This window comes from Engraulis encrasicolus, chromosome 3 (assembly GCF_034702125.1).
Source record: "Engraulis encrasicolus isolate BLACKSEA-1 chromosome 3, IST_EnEncr_1.0, whole genome shotgun sequence".
NCBI lineage: Eukaryota > Metazoa > Chordata > Actinopteri > Clupeiformes > Engraulidae > Engraulis > Engraulis encrasicolus.
The window spans coordinates 43,399,139-43,413,204 of record NC_085859.1 but is presented as its reverse complement, the minus strand read 5'-3'; the positions used below and the strand labels follow the sequence as shown (position 1 = coordinate 43,413,204).

Below are 14,066 nucleotides of genomic sequence, written 5' to 3'. Positions count from 1 at the left end.
TGGTGTCAGGTAGAGTGAAATAGACATTACTGCATGAGATGTAGCACAAAGACACAACTCAGAGACACAAATGGATCGGATTTAAACATTTTTTTAATTTCCTGTAACCATCTGTAGCAACTATATTATTACATACTACAAGTTCCTTCAATAATGAAACACATCTTACAAAAAAAATGAAAAAACACAATGAAAGTTGGAAGAATTGTGTAGTTCAAGCTGATTAGTCCAATTATATAACTCAATCAAATAATAATCAATCAACAGACATATCAGTAACAATAATGATGATAATGTGCAGTGATCATTGCCATTATCATTATCATTACTAGGCGATAACACAGCTTAGAAGAAATAGCAGTAAAATAATAATAACAATAAAAAAGAACAACACATTACTTGCAAAATGGAAATGGTTGACAAGTACATTTAATGTCAAGTATATGTTAAGAAATAATGTTTTCCATGAGGCGTTGTTTAAACATCAAACGTACAATAATGTCTCTCTGAAGTACCCCTACTCTGGGCCACTGTACTGGAATACTTGCAACACATCTGTTGGCAATACACCATGTCCATGTGCGTATCTCAGACAGCGATACTTACAAAAGACAACTGCCTAATAATAATAATAATAATAATAATAATAATAATAATAATAATAATAAAAGGTGGGTTCTCTGAGCATCTAGTGCAGTATAAACTCTAAACTCTGTGGAGTTCGTATCGTATCATCTGACTTGGTAATGATATAATTGTTATGCTTTGACGTCAAGTGTGAATCTTTACATAGAGGTACAGGCGTACAGCATCATTGCTGTCTATAATAATTGACAAAACTGAAATGATGCTACAGAGAACTGTGCAAACTAATAATGAAAAAAAGAAAGAGAGGCTGTGTAAGGGGCATACAGAGTCATCACCTTGGCAAACCACAACACTCACATTTTTTGTCTCCTCTGCTAAAGCTACTGTAGTGTCTCTCCTCCCACACAGCACGTGTGAAGGTGTGCTATAACTGGACTTCTTCTACCCTCGTTAATTCTGCAAGTGTTCATACTGTAGGATCCTCATAGACACGATCAGAGTTGTACAAAGTAGAAGTACAAGTACTTTACAGATGTAATTACAACACGAGTAGCATGATATTATTAAGTTGAAACCATGTAATATCATACCACCAGTATTGTAATCACATTGGCAAGAGTACGTTTACTTCTACTTTGAACAACTCTGGATACAATGCATGACTACTTCATACCATGGAGTAGCAGGTTTCTGTTTTTTTTTTGTTCAGCATTTCTCAAATCTAAGACAAGACACTCATTTGTTTTTGTTTTTTTGCGAGCGAAACATATATTTGCCCATGAATGAACAGTCCTGGGTGTAAAAGATTTTAAGAGAAAGACAAAGGATTTCTAGTCCTATAAACGCGTTCGTACAAAGTGAGACAACTCTATTTCACATATCGTTTCATAGATATGTAGATATTTGGCAACACTGGCACAGCAATCATGTATGTCAGAGTTTCGGCTATTTGTTGTTGTTTTTTTTTTTTTTACTGTTGTTCCATTTCATTATGTTTAACGTTCCATTTACAGTACTCAATTATGATAGAACACCAAAAAAAACATCCGAGAGAGAACAAAAAGGAGCAGGAGAAAACAAAAGAACCAGTTTCCGTGACAAAATGGTTCCTGGTTCCATCGCCATGGGACTGCAGGTCACTGACTCTGACTGGTGGAAGGTTCCAGAAAGGTCAACCTGCACATGCCATCCCAGGATGAGGTCAAGGGGTCGTTACCGTGGACACCAAAGGTCGTTTTCCATGGGTCACCAAGCCCTCTCAAAAGGCAGTAAGAAGGCCACTTGGCAAAAAAAAACAACAAAGGAAGGACAGAAAAAAAAACATCTTAGAAAACACCAAAAAAAACAAAAAACAATGTGCATTGCAACAACGATACAATAGAAAACATACAAATCATTGTTTTATTTAACAAAAAAAGAAAGAAAAAACAACTTAAAAGAAAATCAAAAAAGGGGAAGAAAAACAGCAATGCGTCAAGAAGTTCACAGTTGCTTGCACTGAGCAGAGCTGAGCCCATGTTGGTGGTACGGAGTCAAAGACAAGTCCTTTAGTTTGTTTGTTTGTTTTTTTCATTTGTTTGTTTACAAGTTCACCAGCTCATGATGGCAGTTCTGTGCCAAAGAAGAGTCCTTTCGTTCGTTTCTTTATATATATGTGTGTGTGTGTGTGTGTGTGTGTGTGTGTGTGTGTGTGTGTGTGTGTGTGTGTGTGTGTGTGTACTGGATGTGTCTGCGTGTGTGCAAATGCACGGGTGTGCATGTGTGGGTTTTACAAGTTGACCAGCTGTTGTCGTCCCCAAACTGAAGTTAAGTCCTTTTCGTTCATTCATTCACTCATTCATTCATTCATTCGTTTTGTTTTCGTTTATGCTTGTTTGTTTGTTTGTTTACAAGTTGACGAGCTCGTGGGCCACAAACTGCTTGAGGCGCTCCAGATACTGGCCGTAGAGCTCGACGTCGTTGTGGCCGGCGCCCTCCACCCACAGGGGCTCCACGGGCCGCTGGCAGCGCTCGTACAGCGCCAGGCCGTGGGAGAAGTCGATCACCTCGTCCTCCGTACCGTGGATCACCAGCACCGGAGACGTCACCTTGGAGATCTTGTCAATGCTGGAGGAGGAGGAGGAGGAGGAGGAGGAGAAGAGGGGGAGGAGGAGGAGGAGGGGACACGGGGGATGGAGGAGAGGATGGAAGAGAAGGAGGAGGAGTGGAGTGCAGGATGAGGAGGGGGGTACAAGAAGAATGGAGGAGAGGATAGAAGAGGAGAGTACGAGAGGTGGGGAAGGATGGAGGAGTGGTGCGGGAGGATGAATGAATGGGGCAGGGGGGGTACAAGGAGGTTGGAGAATGAGGGGGTAGAGGAAGAGGAGGAGGAGGAGGAGGAAGAGAAGGAGGGCGATGGACGAGTGGTGAAGGAGTGGTGCGGAAGGATGGATGAGGAGTGGAGGAGTGAGGAGGAGCAGGAGAGGTGGGGGAGGAGGAAGATGATGAAGAGGAGGATGGTGATGATGAAGAGGGGAGGAAGAAGAGTGGTGTGGAAAAGCAGAGAAAGACAAAAGACAGAAAGGTTAAGAAAAAAAATCAAAAAGGAAATTGACCTAGACTTACTTTATACTTTATAATACACTCTAGCCGTCTAGTGAATACAGAACATGTGTAACACTCTCTGGGCTGAGTTAATAGAAACCAAAGCGGCTACGATCGTGTTCATACACACACTCAGACAGTTTGATACAGACAGCATCCTTAAACCCAATAAACTAAATCGGGTTGATCAAACTTTAAATCAAAGAACATGCACATTAAACACAAACGTGTATTATTTTATTTTATCATTATTATGACTTATTAGTTAGTGTTCCTGGAGTAATGCAATGCTGCTGAGGGAGCAAAGTGATTTCACCATATCGCCACAAGAGGGAGCTCATCTCCAACCTAATAGCATTCCAATGACATCAAAGCACCATAACAGCTGTCCTCTCCCCTTGACATCAGCACTGAATGAGCTAGGCAGGAAATACGTCCAGATGGGTCAGATTAATCATTCAGTAGCTATGGGATTATACTCTACCCTACCGATGAAGAGAGGTGGTGTCAATCCCTGGTTCAGAGAGTAACTAGGTTCACACACCTGCATTGTGTGCATTATAATACTGTATAATGATTATATTACATTCCATTATTATATGGTGTGACGTCATCGGTCGAATGCTCCATTCATTTCAACGGGGCTCCCCAACGTTCACACGTCTGCTATTTTTCGATAACGGACGGGTTGGTCTATAACAGACCGCTGTCAATGGCAACAAGACTTTTCACTGCTAAAGCGACTTTTCAACAAGACTCTAATCAGCTGCTGTGATAGACAACACCTGTTGTCCTGGCTACCTAGCTGTTGCCTAGTGGTATTCCACAACGGCACTGTTTTGTTTTGCGCAGCAACAATCTTAACATTAAATAGGCCTAAAGAAATGTCCCCGCCATGTGTGAATCATTTAAGTATATCCATATAATAAGCGGGTTAACTTTCGGCGAGTCGATCGCTTTGTGGAATAGCAGCACTTCAGAGAGAACAAGACCCCTCCGCTCCGCGTCGGGGTCTAAAGATTCTCTCTGTCGTGCTGCTATTCCACGGTAGCGACCTTCTCGCCGAACGTTAACCCTTACTTACACTTGGCTGACGATTTTATCCAAAACAACGTACAGATATTATAGCCTAAGGCAGTGGTTCCCAAACTGGGGGTCGGGAGTCGGGACCTCCAGGGGTCGTGGAGGTACTGAAGGTGGGTCACGGACAAAAGGGACATTGCATAAAAACGGGAAATCCACAGGTTAACAGCTAACAGATAATACATGCATTTGCTGTGCTGTGAATTTCTAGCCTATTAGTGGACAATAGGATGAATAATTTGTCCGCGAATATTGCTAGAAATCCATTGCTAGGCTAAGACTATGGTGGGTGGGGGGGTCGCGAAAATATTCTTAAGTGCAAAACGCGGTCCTCGCTGAAAATGTTTGGGAACCACTGACCAAGGGTATTGGTTAAAGTCCCTGGAGCAATGAGGGGAAAAGTGCCTTGGTCAAGGATATTTCAACCACGGAGCGAGGAAGGGAGTGGTAAGGGTGGGGAGGGATTGAATCTGCAATCCTGTGATCTGCATTCCAACTCCCATCACAGCTGCCTAGTGATGGCAGTCTGGCACAAGCGCGCCGGAACGTGTTTCAAACCATCAACTGTGAAAACCACTAAACCACTGTTCCGAAGTTTGCTTCAGTACGGAAAAACCACGTGATATATGACGTATGAAACAGTAAACTGGTTCAGTTTTCCGAAAGAAGCTGCAGTGTTTCGCGCTGCCACACGAACCAGCAGGCGCGCGCAAATGTGTTTGGACTGTCGCAGAGCCGTCTGCCAGGTTGCATTGGAGAGAATAGATATTTTATTGACTGCCATTTGGCCCATAAGTCCCACTTGATAGACAAGTAGACAACATCATCATACGTTATGAACACAACAAGTTGAAGACATTCATGTTCAGCAACATTTTATTCTGATCGCCCAAAAAATAGCCTAATAATAAATTAATAAATAAATAAAAGTGGCATCGTAGCCTTTGTAATGTCGTCTACCTCAACTGCCTCATCAGTAGCCCAAAATGTCAAATGTCTGGAAGTCAGTGTGCAAAAGTATGAGAGCAGTCCAATATTGGGGATAATGTACGTCGCAGATGATGAGGGCACAATATCTCATCTCGAATTGAGCCCGTTTAATTGCAAACATGACTTTTCACCAGGAGAGGGCCCTGTTACTGAAGCTTCAAGTACTAACCCATTTTTTGAAGCAATGTGCCTAATGGTTCAGAGCTTCAACAAAGCTTCATTGGCCCATCACTACAGCTGCCCGTGTGTGCCCGGAACAACTGGCCTACATAGTGGCATTGTCACTAGACATGGGGCTGCTGTGCTGTGGAGCATCTTGCTAATGCTCTGTACCATAGACGCCGGGCAACTTGCCCCCCTGGAGACCCAGGTTCCGCCCAGCGGGTCATTTCCCACTTACTTTCCATTTCCCTCCCACTTACTGTACTTCCTGTCGCTCTTCATTGGCACTGACCTCGTTTACATCATGAGACATTTAATTCAGAATTAACTCCATTTAAATTCTGAGTAAAACGTAATTCTGCTTTGAAAACATCATGTAAACACCTCACAATTTGGAATTAAATGAAAGTGCCATGTAAACTCGACGGAACTATTTAATTCTGAATGGCGAATTCTGAATTAAAGACATTGTCTCCATTTGAAATAAATGCCGGAAAAGCAGATACATTTCTTATCATATACACGTATATATTTTTAGACAAATTTGAGCCAACCCGCTCTGCATCAGCTGAAGATAATGAGATGGAGAGCTCGCTGGCTAGGCAGACTCAAGGGAGATGACTGAAGTCGCCTGTGTGTATAAAAAGGCCTCTTCTGAACCTGGCACTGAAAACTACCTCTGAGGGTCTCTCTCTCTCTCTCTCTCTCTCTCTCTCTCTCTCTCTCTCTCTCTCTCTCTGTCTCTCTCTCTCTCTCTCTCTCTCTCTCTCTCTCTGTCTGTCTGTCTGTCTGTCTGCGTGTGTGTGCGCACGCATGGTAAAGTGCATGCATGTGTTTGTGCAAGTTTGTAAGTTTGCCCATGAGTTCATGCTTAAAAATGCTGACTGTTCAAGCTAGGGGAACTCCTGGGTGCTTATTTGTTGCCGACAAATCCTGAAACTAAAAGAAGGCCTTATGGCGCTCAGCATTTTAAGTATAAAGTCCTGCAGTTCCAAAAACCTCACATGCTTATAAAGAGTTGAAGAGAAACGTCCAGAACAAAAGTGTATGTGTCAAAGGTGTGTGTGTGTGTGTGTGTGTGTGTGTGTGTGTGTGTGTGTGTGTGTGTGTGTGTGTGTGTGTGTGTGTGTGTGTGTGTGTGTTTACTTAGCAGGTAAGGTATGTGCGAGTGTGTCCTTTATTGGCAAAGGCGTCAAAGTACCGGTAGTAGGATTAGTAAGGAAGGCCACAGCCATGCCGAGGGGGAGATGCGAGACCGAGTGCAAGCATCCGTGTGTATGACATAGTGTGTGTACTTGAAGTGTGTGTGTGTGTGTGTGTGTGTGTGTGTGTGTGTGTGTGTGTGTGTGTGTGTGTGTGTGTGTGTGTGTGTGTGTGTGTGTGTCCACCTACTTAGGGAAGGCATCTAAGCAGTCTATGTCGATGTCTTCTTTGGTGTGTGTGTGTGTGTGTGTGTGTGTGTGTCCTTACTTGGGGAAGGCGTCGAAGCAGTATGTCTTCTTGGTGTGTGTGTGTGTGTGTGTGTGTGTGTGTGTGTGTGTGTGTGTGTGTGTGTGTGTGTGTGTGTGTGTGTCTCCTTACTTGGGGAAGGCGTCGAAGCAGTATGTCTTCTTGGTGTGTGTGTGTGTGTGTGTGTGTGTGTGTGTGTGTGTGTGTGTGTGTGTGTGTGTGTCTCCTTACTTGGGGAAGGCGTCGAAGCAGTATGTCTTCTTGGTGTCGGGGAAGGCCACGCGCATGCCGGAGGTGAGGGGGGAGTGGAGGACCACGGCGGCGCTCTCGTAGCGCGATGCCAGGTCCACCGAGGGCACCGTGCCGATACTCTGGCCGTACACAATCACATTCTCCGGACGAATACCGTACCTGCACACGGCCACACAAACACAAATACAAAAATCACATTACAAACTGGCCCGTTTAAATAGTTTACAACAAATGCAAGTTTTGAATCCGTGTTCTGATCCGCGTTCTATGCGTGTTGGTCACTGCTGGGCAGTGGGGTTGAGGGGATGGAGTGGGGAATGTGGTGAGATGTTTGATGCTGGCTTTTTTTGTTATTAAAACAAAAAAAGAATAATAATAATATATTTTTTTAAAAAACAGGGCCAGTTACCCACGCAATACACAAACGCAAATACAAAAGCATGTTACAAACTGGGGCTGTTAACATAATTGTGTTTTGGAAATGGACTTAAGATCAGAGGGTTGTAGGTTCAAATCCCACCCTTCCACTCACTACCTTACACCGTGGCTGAGATGCCCCTGAGCAAAGAGCACCTATCCCCACAGTGCTCCAGGCACTGTAACCAATACCCTGTAAATGACTGTAAGTTGCTTTGGATAAATGTGACAGCTTAGTGCAATGTAATGTAATGTGGCCTGAAGGTGTGTGTGTGTTGGTCAAGTTTGGGTAATGGGGTTGGGTGGATGGGGTGGGGAATGTGGCGAGATGTTTGACACTGGGTTTTTTTGTGCTTTTTTTCTTACATTAAAAAATAAAAAATGAGTTACGAAAAAACAAAAATAGGGCCAGTTACCCACCGAATAGAAAACTGTTGGATGGTTACATGGCTGGCTAAAATGATCAGAAAACTCTACTTGAGTTGGACTTTTTTGTCCACACAACCATACACCGCCACTGTATCAAATACCCACTGAAAGGATTTCACAGTTTTTGCCTGTTTTTTTTTTACTAATTTCTTTTTTTTATATACTGAAAGTGTTATTTAATAACAACACGCCTTGCTCATTGCTACCCTTACAGTATGGACCCTTCAGATTCAAAAGTGGAAAATTGTTTCTCTGAATGCTTTCCACAGTCATCAGTGATGGGAGTTCATGCAACAAGTGGGTAGAGCATGACAGTAATAGCCATCAGCCTCTCCAAACCACATGAAATCAGCTGATATGCCACTAACAGCCCAAAAAAATCACAAACACACACACACACACACACACACACACACACACACACACACACACACACACACACACACACACACACACACACACACACACACACACACACACACACACACACACACACACACACATACACACACACACACGCGCGCACACACACACACCAGAGGTGCCACTGAGAGGAGCCCAGAATAATTCACACAGACACACACACTCACACCTGTGCAAACGTGTACACGCACGAGCGTGCACACATACACACACACATACACACAGCAGAAGTGCCACTGAGAGGAGTCCAAAAACAATGCTCACATGGGCATTTCAGAGCAGCCTCCATTAGTCACCACTCTCCTCTCCTGGGGGCAAAGAGGAAGTGATGATGGCCAATGGACTCTGGAGAGGAGTAAGTGCACAATCACCACACACACAATCAAACCTTTTCCTTTTTTCCATCCCTCTCCCTCCCTCCCTCCCTCTAACACACACTTTCTCTCCCTCAATCACTCAATCACCCTCCCCGTTTAGTCCATCTCTCTCTCTCTTTCTATCTCATCTTTTGAGCGTACTCTCCATCTCTCTCGACCGCTCTCTCATGGACACACTCATGTGCTCCCTCTTATACTTTCATTCCCCTCATCATCATCTATTGCTCCATCTTTCACTCTCTCACTCTTTCACTCACTCACACTCTCTCACATTTCCTCCATATTGTTCTGTCATTTCCCTCCCATCCCACCCCCATTTCTTTCTCTCCCTCCCTCCTCTGAGTGGTGGCAAGGTCTGGTTTCTAGTCTTGTGACCTTGGGGAGGCACTGTGGAGCACATGCATCCTCTCTCATTTTCTCCCTCTTAAGCCTATGCCAGATGACACCGCAACGCGGGTTTTTTTGAATCCGAGTTGCAATTAAGTTGCAACCATACAGCATGTTTCAGTGAAAAATTCGGGTCCTAATGAGAACGACAGGCTTGCTTCAGAATACACATTTCTTTGTGTGAAGTTGTTGAGAACAAAGTATTCGCTAATGGCCGTGATCGCCCACTCTTATCATGCAAATGACCTGTCACGCAGGGACCTTAGACCAGTGACAGTGCCAGAAAGGTTCACATTTTTTTTAACAGACCCAGCAAATTTTGTTTTCGCACTACAGACATATCCCATGGCTTGTTTAAAAGCTGAAGATCTTAGCTTTTTATTACTAAAAACGATACATTTCTAGCCTCTCCCATTCCGAAGTTATGTCCATTTTAGGCGACGGATAGCTTAACAAAAAAAGAGCGTCATTTCCCCCCTTTGTAAAAAAGCAAAAGACGGTTTTATTACGCGCTTTACTCTCCGCAAGCGCGTATACCTACATAGCAGGTTCAGAATATCAGAATGTGCAAGCTGCATAATTGAACATTACTAGATGCCACAGAGACAAGTTAGATACAAAAAAGACTGTACTGAATCATGCTGCTTAGCACCATGCTTCGTGAAAAAGTTGCTCTTACAAGAATAAGCATGCATGCTGCAACTTCTGGAATATTTTGGAAGACATTAGAACAATCACCAGGGAGTTTACAGTCTACATAACTGGTTGGCCCTCACGAAGTTGTAAGTCTAATGTCTTTACTCCTTTCATTAGTTAAGTATGATGTTTTGTATGCAGGAGGAGCATGTCAAATTACTAAAGGAATTTCCTATCCCAACATGTGTACTAGCATTTGCTGCTAGCTGACTTATTTTCAAAACCAGCATTGCATAGTTGTTATTTTTCATTATGCTGAAGTGAGTGCTACGTGGAAAAATAGGCTACCAGCTTTGCGCATGTGGCACCTTGTGTAGCTTGTGGAGTGACTAGAGTAGCGAATCATTGCCATTTAGGCATCTGTTGATTGTGTTCTACACTTTATGCTGCTTTTTTTTAATTTGAGAAGTTTAAACTAAGGTGTTGAATACCAATACCGGGCAGGTATTTCTCCCTCCTCTGGAGGCTGCTGCGCGCTCACTTCTCCTTCTCTTTCTGCCCATTACGCCTGTTTCAACTAGTGACATAATATGCATTGCTGATAACTGTTTGGGTGCGCAGTTAAAAGATAATATGAAGCTTTGCTTCGTGTTAGTCAGGGTTTTTTTTTTAGATTTTGAACACGAGTGACCCACACTGGGCAGTTTGAAATGTAGCCTAAAATATTGACCGTGGTAGAAATGAAAGTCTCCACAGTCCACACAAACAGTTGTCTGATGATGCCATTGTGCATGGAATTAATGTTGTGCGCAAAGCTAGTGGTCACTGTGAAGATACCTCACTGTTTTTGGCCATGTGGCTGTGACGCAGATGTAAACAAATCCGTTTCGCCTGTAACAATGGCAACGCAAACGCCTGCGTTACTCGATTTTCGCACTCTGCAACCCATTATTCAAAAAACTCGTTTTGTGCCACGTTTCTGGTGGGTTTCATATGGTTAGTCCAGGGGAACGTTGTCACTGGCATAGAAAATCATTCCCGTATAGCCAGCCCTTTATTCTATCACTTTCTCTTATGCTCTCCACGCCCCCACCCCTCTTTCTATCTACATCCCTCCCTCCCTCTATCCCTCTCTCCCTCCCTCTATTCCTGGAGATGGGGTGGTGGCGAGGTCTGGTCTCTGGTCTCGTGACCTTGGGGAGGCGCTGTGGAGCACAATTCTCCATCTCTATCTCTCCCCCCCCCACCACCATCTCTGTATAACTCTATCCCCCTCTCCTTCTCCCCTTCCCCCTCTCCTTCTCCACCCTTCCACCTCGCTCCCTCCCTCCTGGCAAGGCCTGGTCTCTAGTCTCTGGTCTCGTGACCTTGGGGCGGCGCTGTAGAGCACATGCATTCCTGCGCTGATTAAGGAGAACGTGACCAGCCGGGCGCCCAGTCAGCTGACAGCGCCCAGCCCCAGAAGACAACACAGACATTAGTGACGGGAGATGGAAACACACGGAATATAGCCAGGAGACCCAGAAGACAGACAGACATCAGCAGGGCTTTTTCTGAACGGGGAAATAGGGGCGCTCCACCCTCATACTTCTTTTTTTTTTTAAATATATAAATTACTTTTTTGAGCGCCCCTAGTAAATTTCTCAGTCACGGGGGCCGCAACCTGCCATGATGCTCCCTCATGCCAAAAATTCCTAGAAAAAGCCCTGATGAGAGAGGGGGGGGGGGGGGGGGGATGGAGACACATGGAATATGCCCAGAAGACTAGGGCTGCTCCATTACGAGAAAAATCAATATCACGAATATTTCAGTCAATACTGATATCACGATTTGTTTAGACAATATTTCTTTTAAAAAGGTACACTGCGCAGGAAATGACCAAAAAAGGTATTGCAATTATGCTACTCATTGAAACTGGGCTGCCTATTGCCAAATTGTATCTTTTCATGAAAGTTTACTAAGTAATAAACTAATGTTTTCTATTATGGCCCAAGTACAGTAATTTTTGCAGCCAGAAATGGCTATTTCTGGAAATTCAAAATGGCGGACCATGGAGAAGATCCCCCTTTTCATGTATGAAAAGTGCAATTTTTTCAAGTCATAATGAATGATTTGATGGTGGTGGTAAGTATTCATGAAAAAAAAAAAGTAATCGTGAAAAAGGTAACATTAGTGAATGGGTAGCATGAATTCTGGAAATAAACAACTAAAAATCTTACCTTTAAAGACAAATTGTGCTAAACAATTCACAATCTTCCCTCCCTTCAGCAGTGTGAGTGGAGGGCCACAGAAAAACACACAGTGGAGTTCAGTTTGAGTGTTGGGTAGCAAGTCTGCTCTGTTCTCGCAATGGCTCAAGTGGAGGGGAATGTATTGCGCTTAGCGTAAGCTGCCATTTGGCAGTATAAACAAATTACAAAAATATTGTTTCAACTCGATATTGTGAAAAAATTGGTATTGTTTAACAACAATATTGATATCACAAAATAAATTTGATATATTGAAGAGCCCTACAGAAGACAGACATTAGTTAGGGGGATGGAGACACTCAAAATATGCCAAATAAAGAGAACAGCAGTCCTCGTTGTGTACTTCACTGCCCGTCAGACGTCTTAGCCTTCTTCAGAGTCGGGCCGGGGGAATGGAGAAGACACACAAAAATTGGCCAGAAGACAGAGATTAGGGAGGGGATGGAGACGCACAAAATGTGGCCAGTAGAGGAAAAGAGTGAGGGAGATGGAGAGACACAAAATACTGTATGGCCAGAAGACAGACATTAGAGAGGAGGACGGAGACATAGACTATGACCAGGGGAGGAAAAGGGTAACGGTACATACACACACAGACGGCACGTTTCCTTAACGTCTCCATGAGTCCGAGAGGTTCACGGGCTGCCTTTCACACTGCACAGTCAACGTCCATGTTCTATCCGCGGGAAGCAGCCATTCATTTTCAATGGGAGCCGCGCATTGAACGCGAACGTGCGCTGGAAAATAGACTCGAGTTCTATTTTCAGTGAGCAATGCGGACATGCCCGGTTGGGACGGACATGCACCGCGCTTACACCGTGTTCCTGTGTGCAAGGCATTTGTTTTCATGCATTCTAACCGTTTCGGACTGATAACGGACACGTGAAGTGGACATACTGTGGACGTCCGCGCCGTTGGTGTGTATGCACCGTAAGGGGGCGGGAGTAGAGAGGAGTAGAGTAGAGTAATATTTATTTATCCCAAAGGAAATTAAGGTGTCCAGTGACACACATCCATACAGATAATTTCACATACAATAATCATTCACATATTAAGAGAATCTCTCAGTGCAATAGTTGTCTTAGCTGGAGCAGAGAAGTTGTCCCTAATTACCTACAGTACGACAAACTGATGGATTGGATGGAGACAGAGAACATGGCCAATAGAGAGGCAAAAGCTCAGGGGTCCGCCATGCACAGCTTCTACTGTTCTGGTAAAAACACGAGGACCGTTTAATAATTCGATGAATAAATAAATGAACAAAGTCAGTGACGTGTGCGGCAAACTTTCTTCTTTTGAATGGTCAATAGAGATTTTAATAGGGGCAATGGAGGGTCACATGGATAAGTTTGACACATGAATAAGGGGGCTGGAGGAGCGCAGAACATGGCCAGGAGAGACATGGATGAGGGGGTGGACAGACGAGAAAAATAGAACACAGAAGAGAGTTGAAGTGAGGAAGATGGACAGGCAGAAGAACGTGGCTGGAAGCATGGAGTGTGGAACACAGAGGAACACGTAAAGAATACACACGCAGACACAGGGCCGCTGACAATTTTGGCTATCATAATGGAATCCGAATCGTAAAAACCTTATCAATTTCCATCCCTATTTATCAGCCTACCTTCAAATAGACGCTTTATGACTGGGTGTGTGTCTACCTTGATTTCTAAATAATTAGGGGCTGTTCAGACTCTTTTCTAGTTTGTGGCCTTGCATTGCGTCCTTCCCAAGGTTACTGCCTTGCCTTCTTACTTTCTTTCCTTCTTCCCATGTTGCCTCCTCCCTCCCCTTACCGTCTTCATCTGCAATCATTACACAAGCCCTTCCCAAAACGCCATCATCAATTAGCTTCCAGGCTGACATGTAATGTATGAGTGGGCGTGCACACAAACTATGCACACACACACACAAATTACTCTCTCTGAAAAACACAAACACGCGAACACACACACACAAATTACTCTCACTGAAAGACACGCATGTGCGTGCGCGCGCACACACACACACACACACACACACACACACACACACACACACA

General features: G+C 44.1%; 1 protein-coding gene across 1 annotated transcript in view; it reads right to left on the bottom strand.

Moving 5' to 3' along the window:
- Positions 1–75: 75 nt before the first annotated feature.
- Positions 76–14,066, bottom strand: part of abhd17b (abhydrolase domain containing 17B, depalmitoylase) — a 41,681-nt gene continuing 27,690 nt past the window's right edge. The window contains exons 4-5 of the mRNA XM_063195488.1: positions 7,087–7,266; positions 76–2,694 (exon numbers count right to left, since the gene is read on the bottom strand). Of these exons, the coding sequence (XP_063051558.1) occupies positions 2,475–2,694; positions 7,087–7,266 (400 nt within the window). The 3' untranslated portion in view covers positions 76–2,474. The remainder of the gene's footprint in view (positions 2,695–7,086; positions 7,267–14,066) is intronic.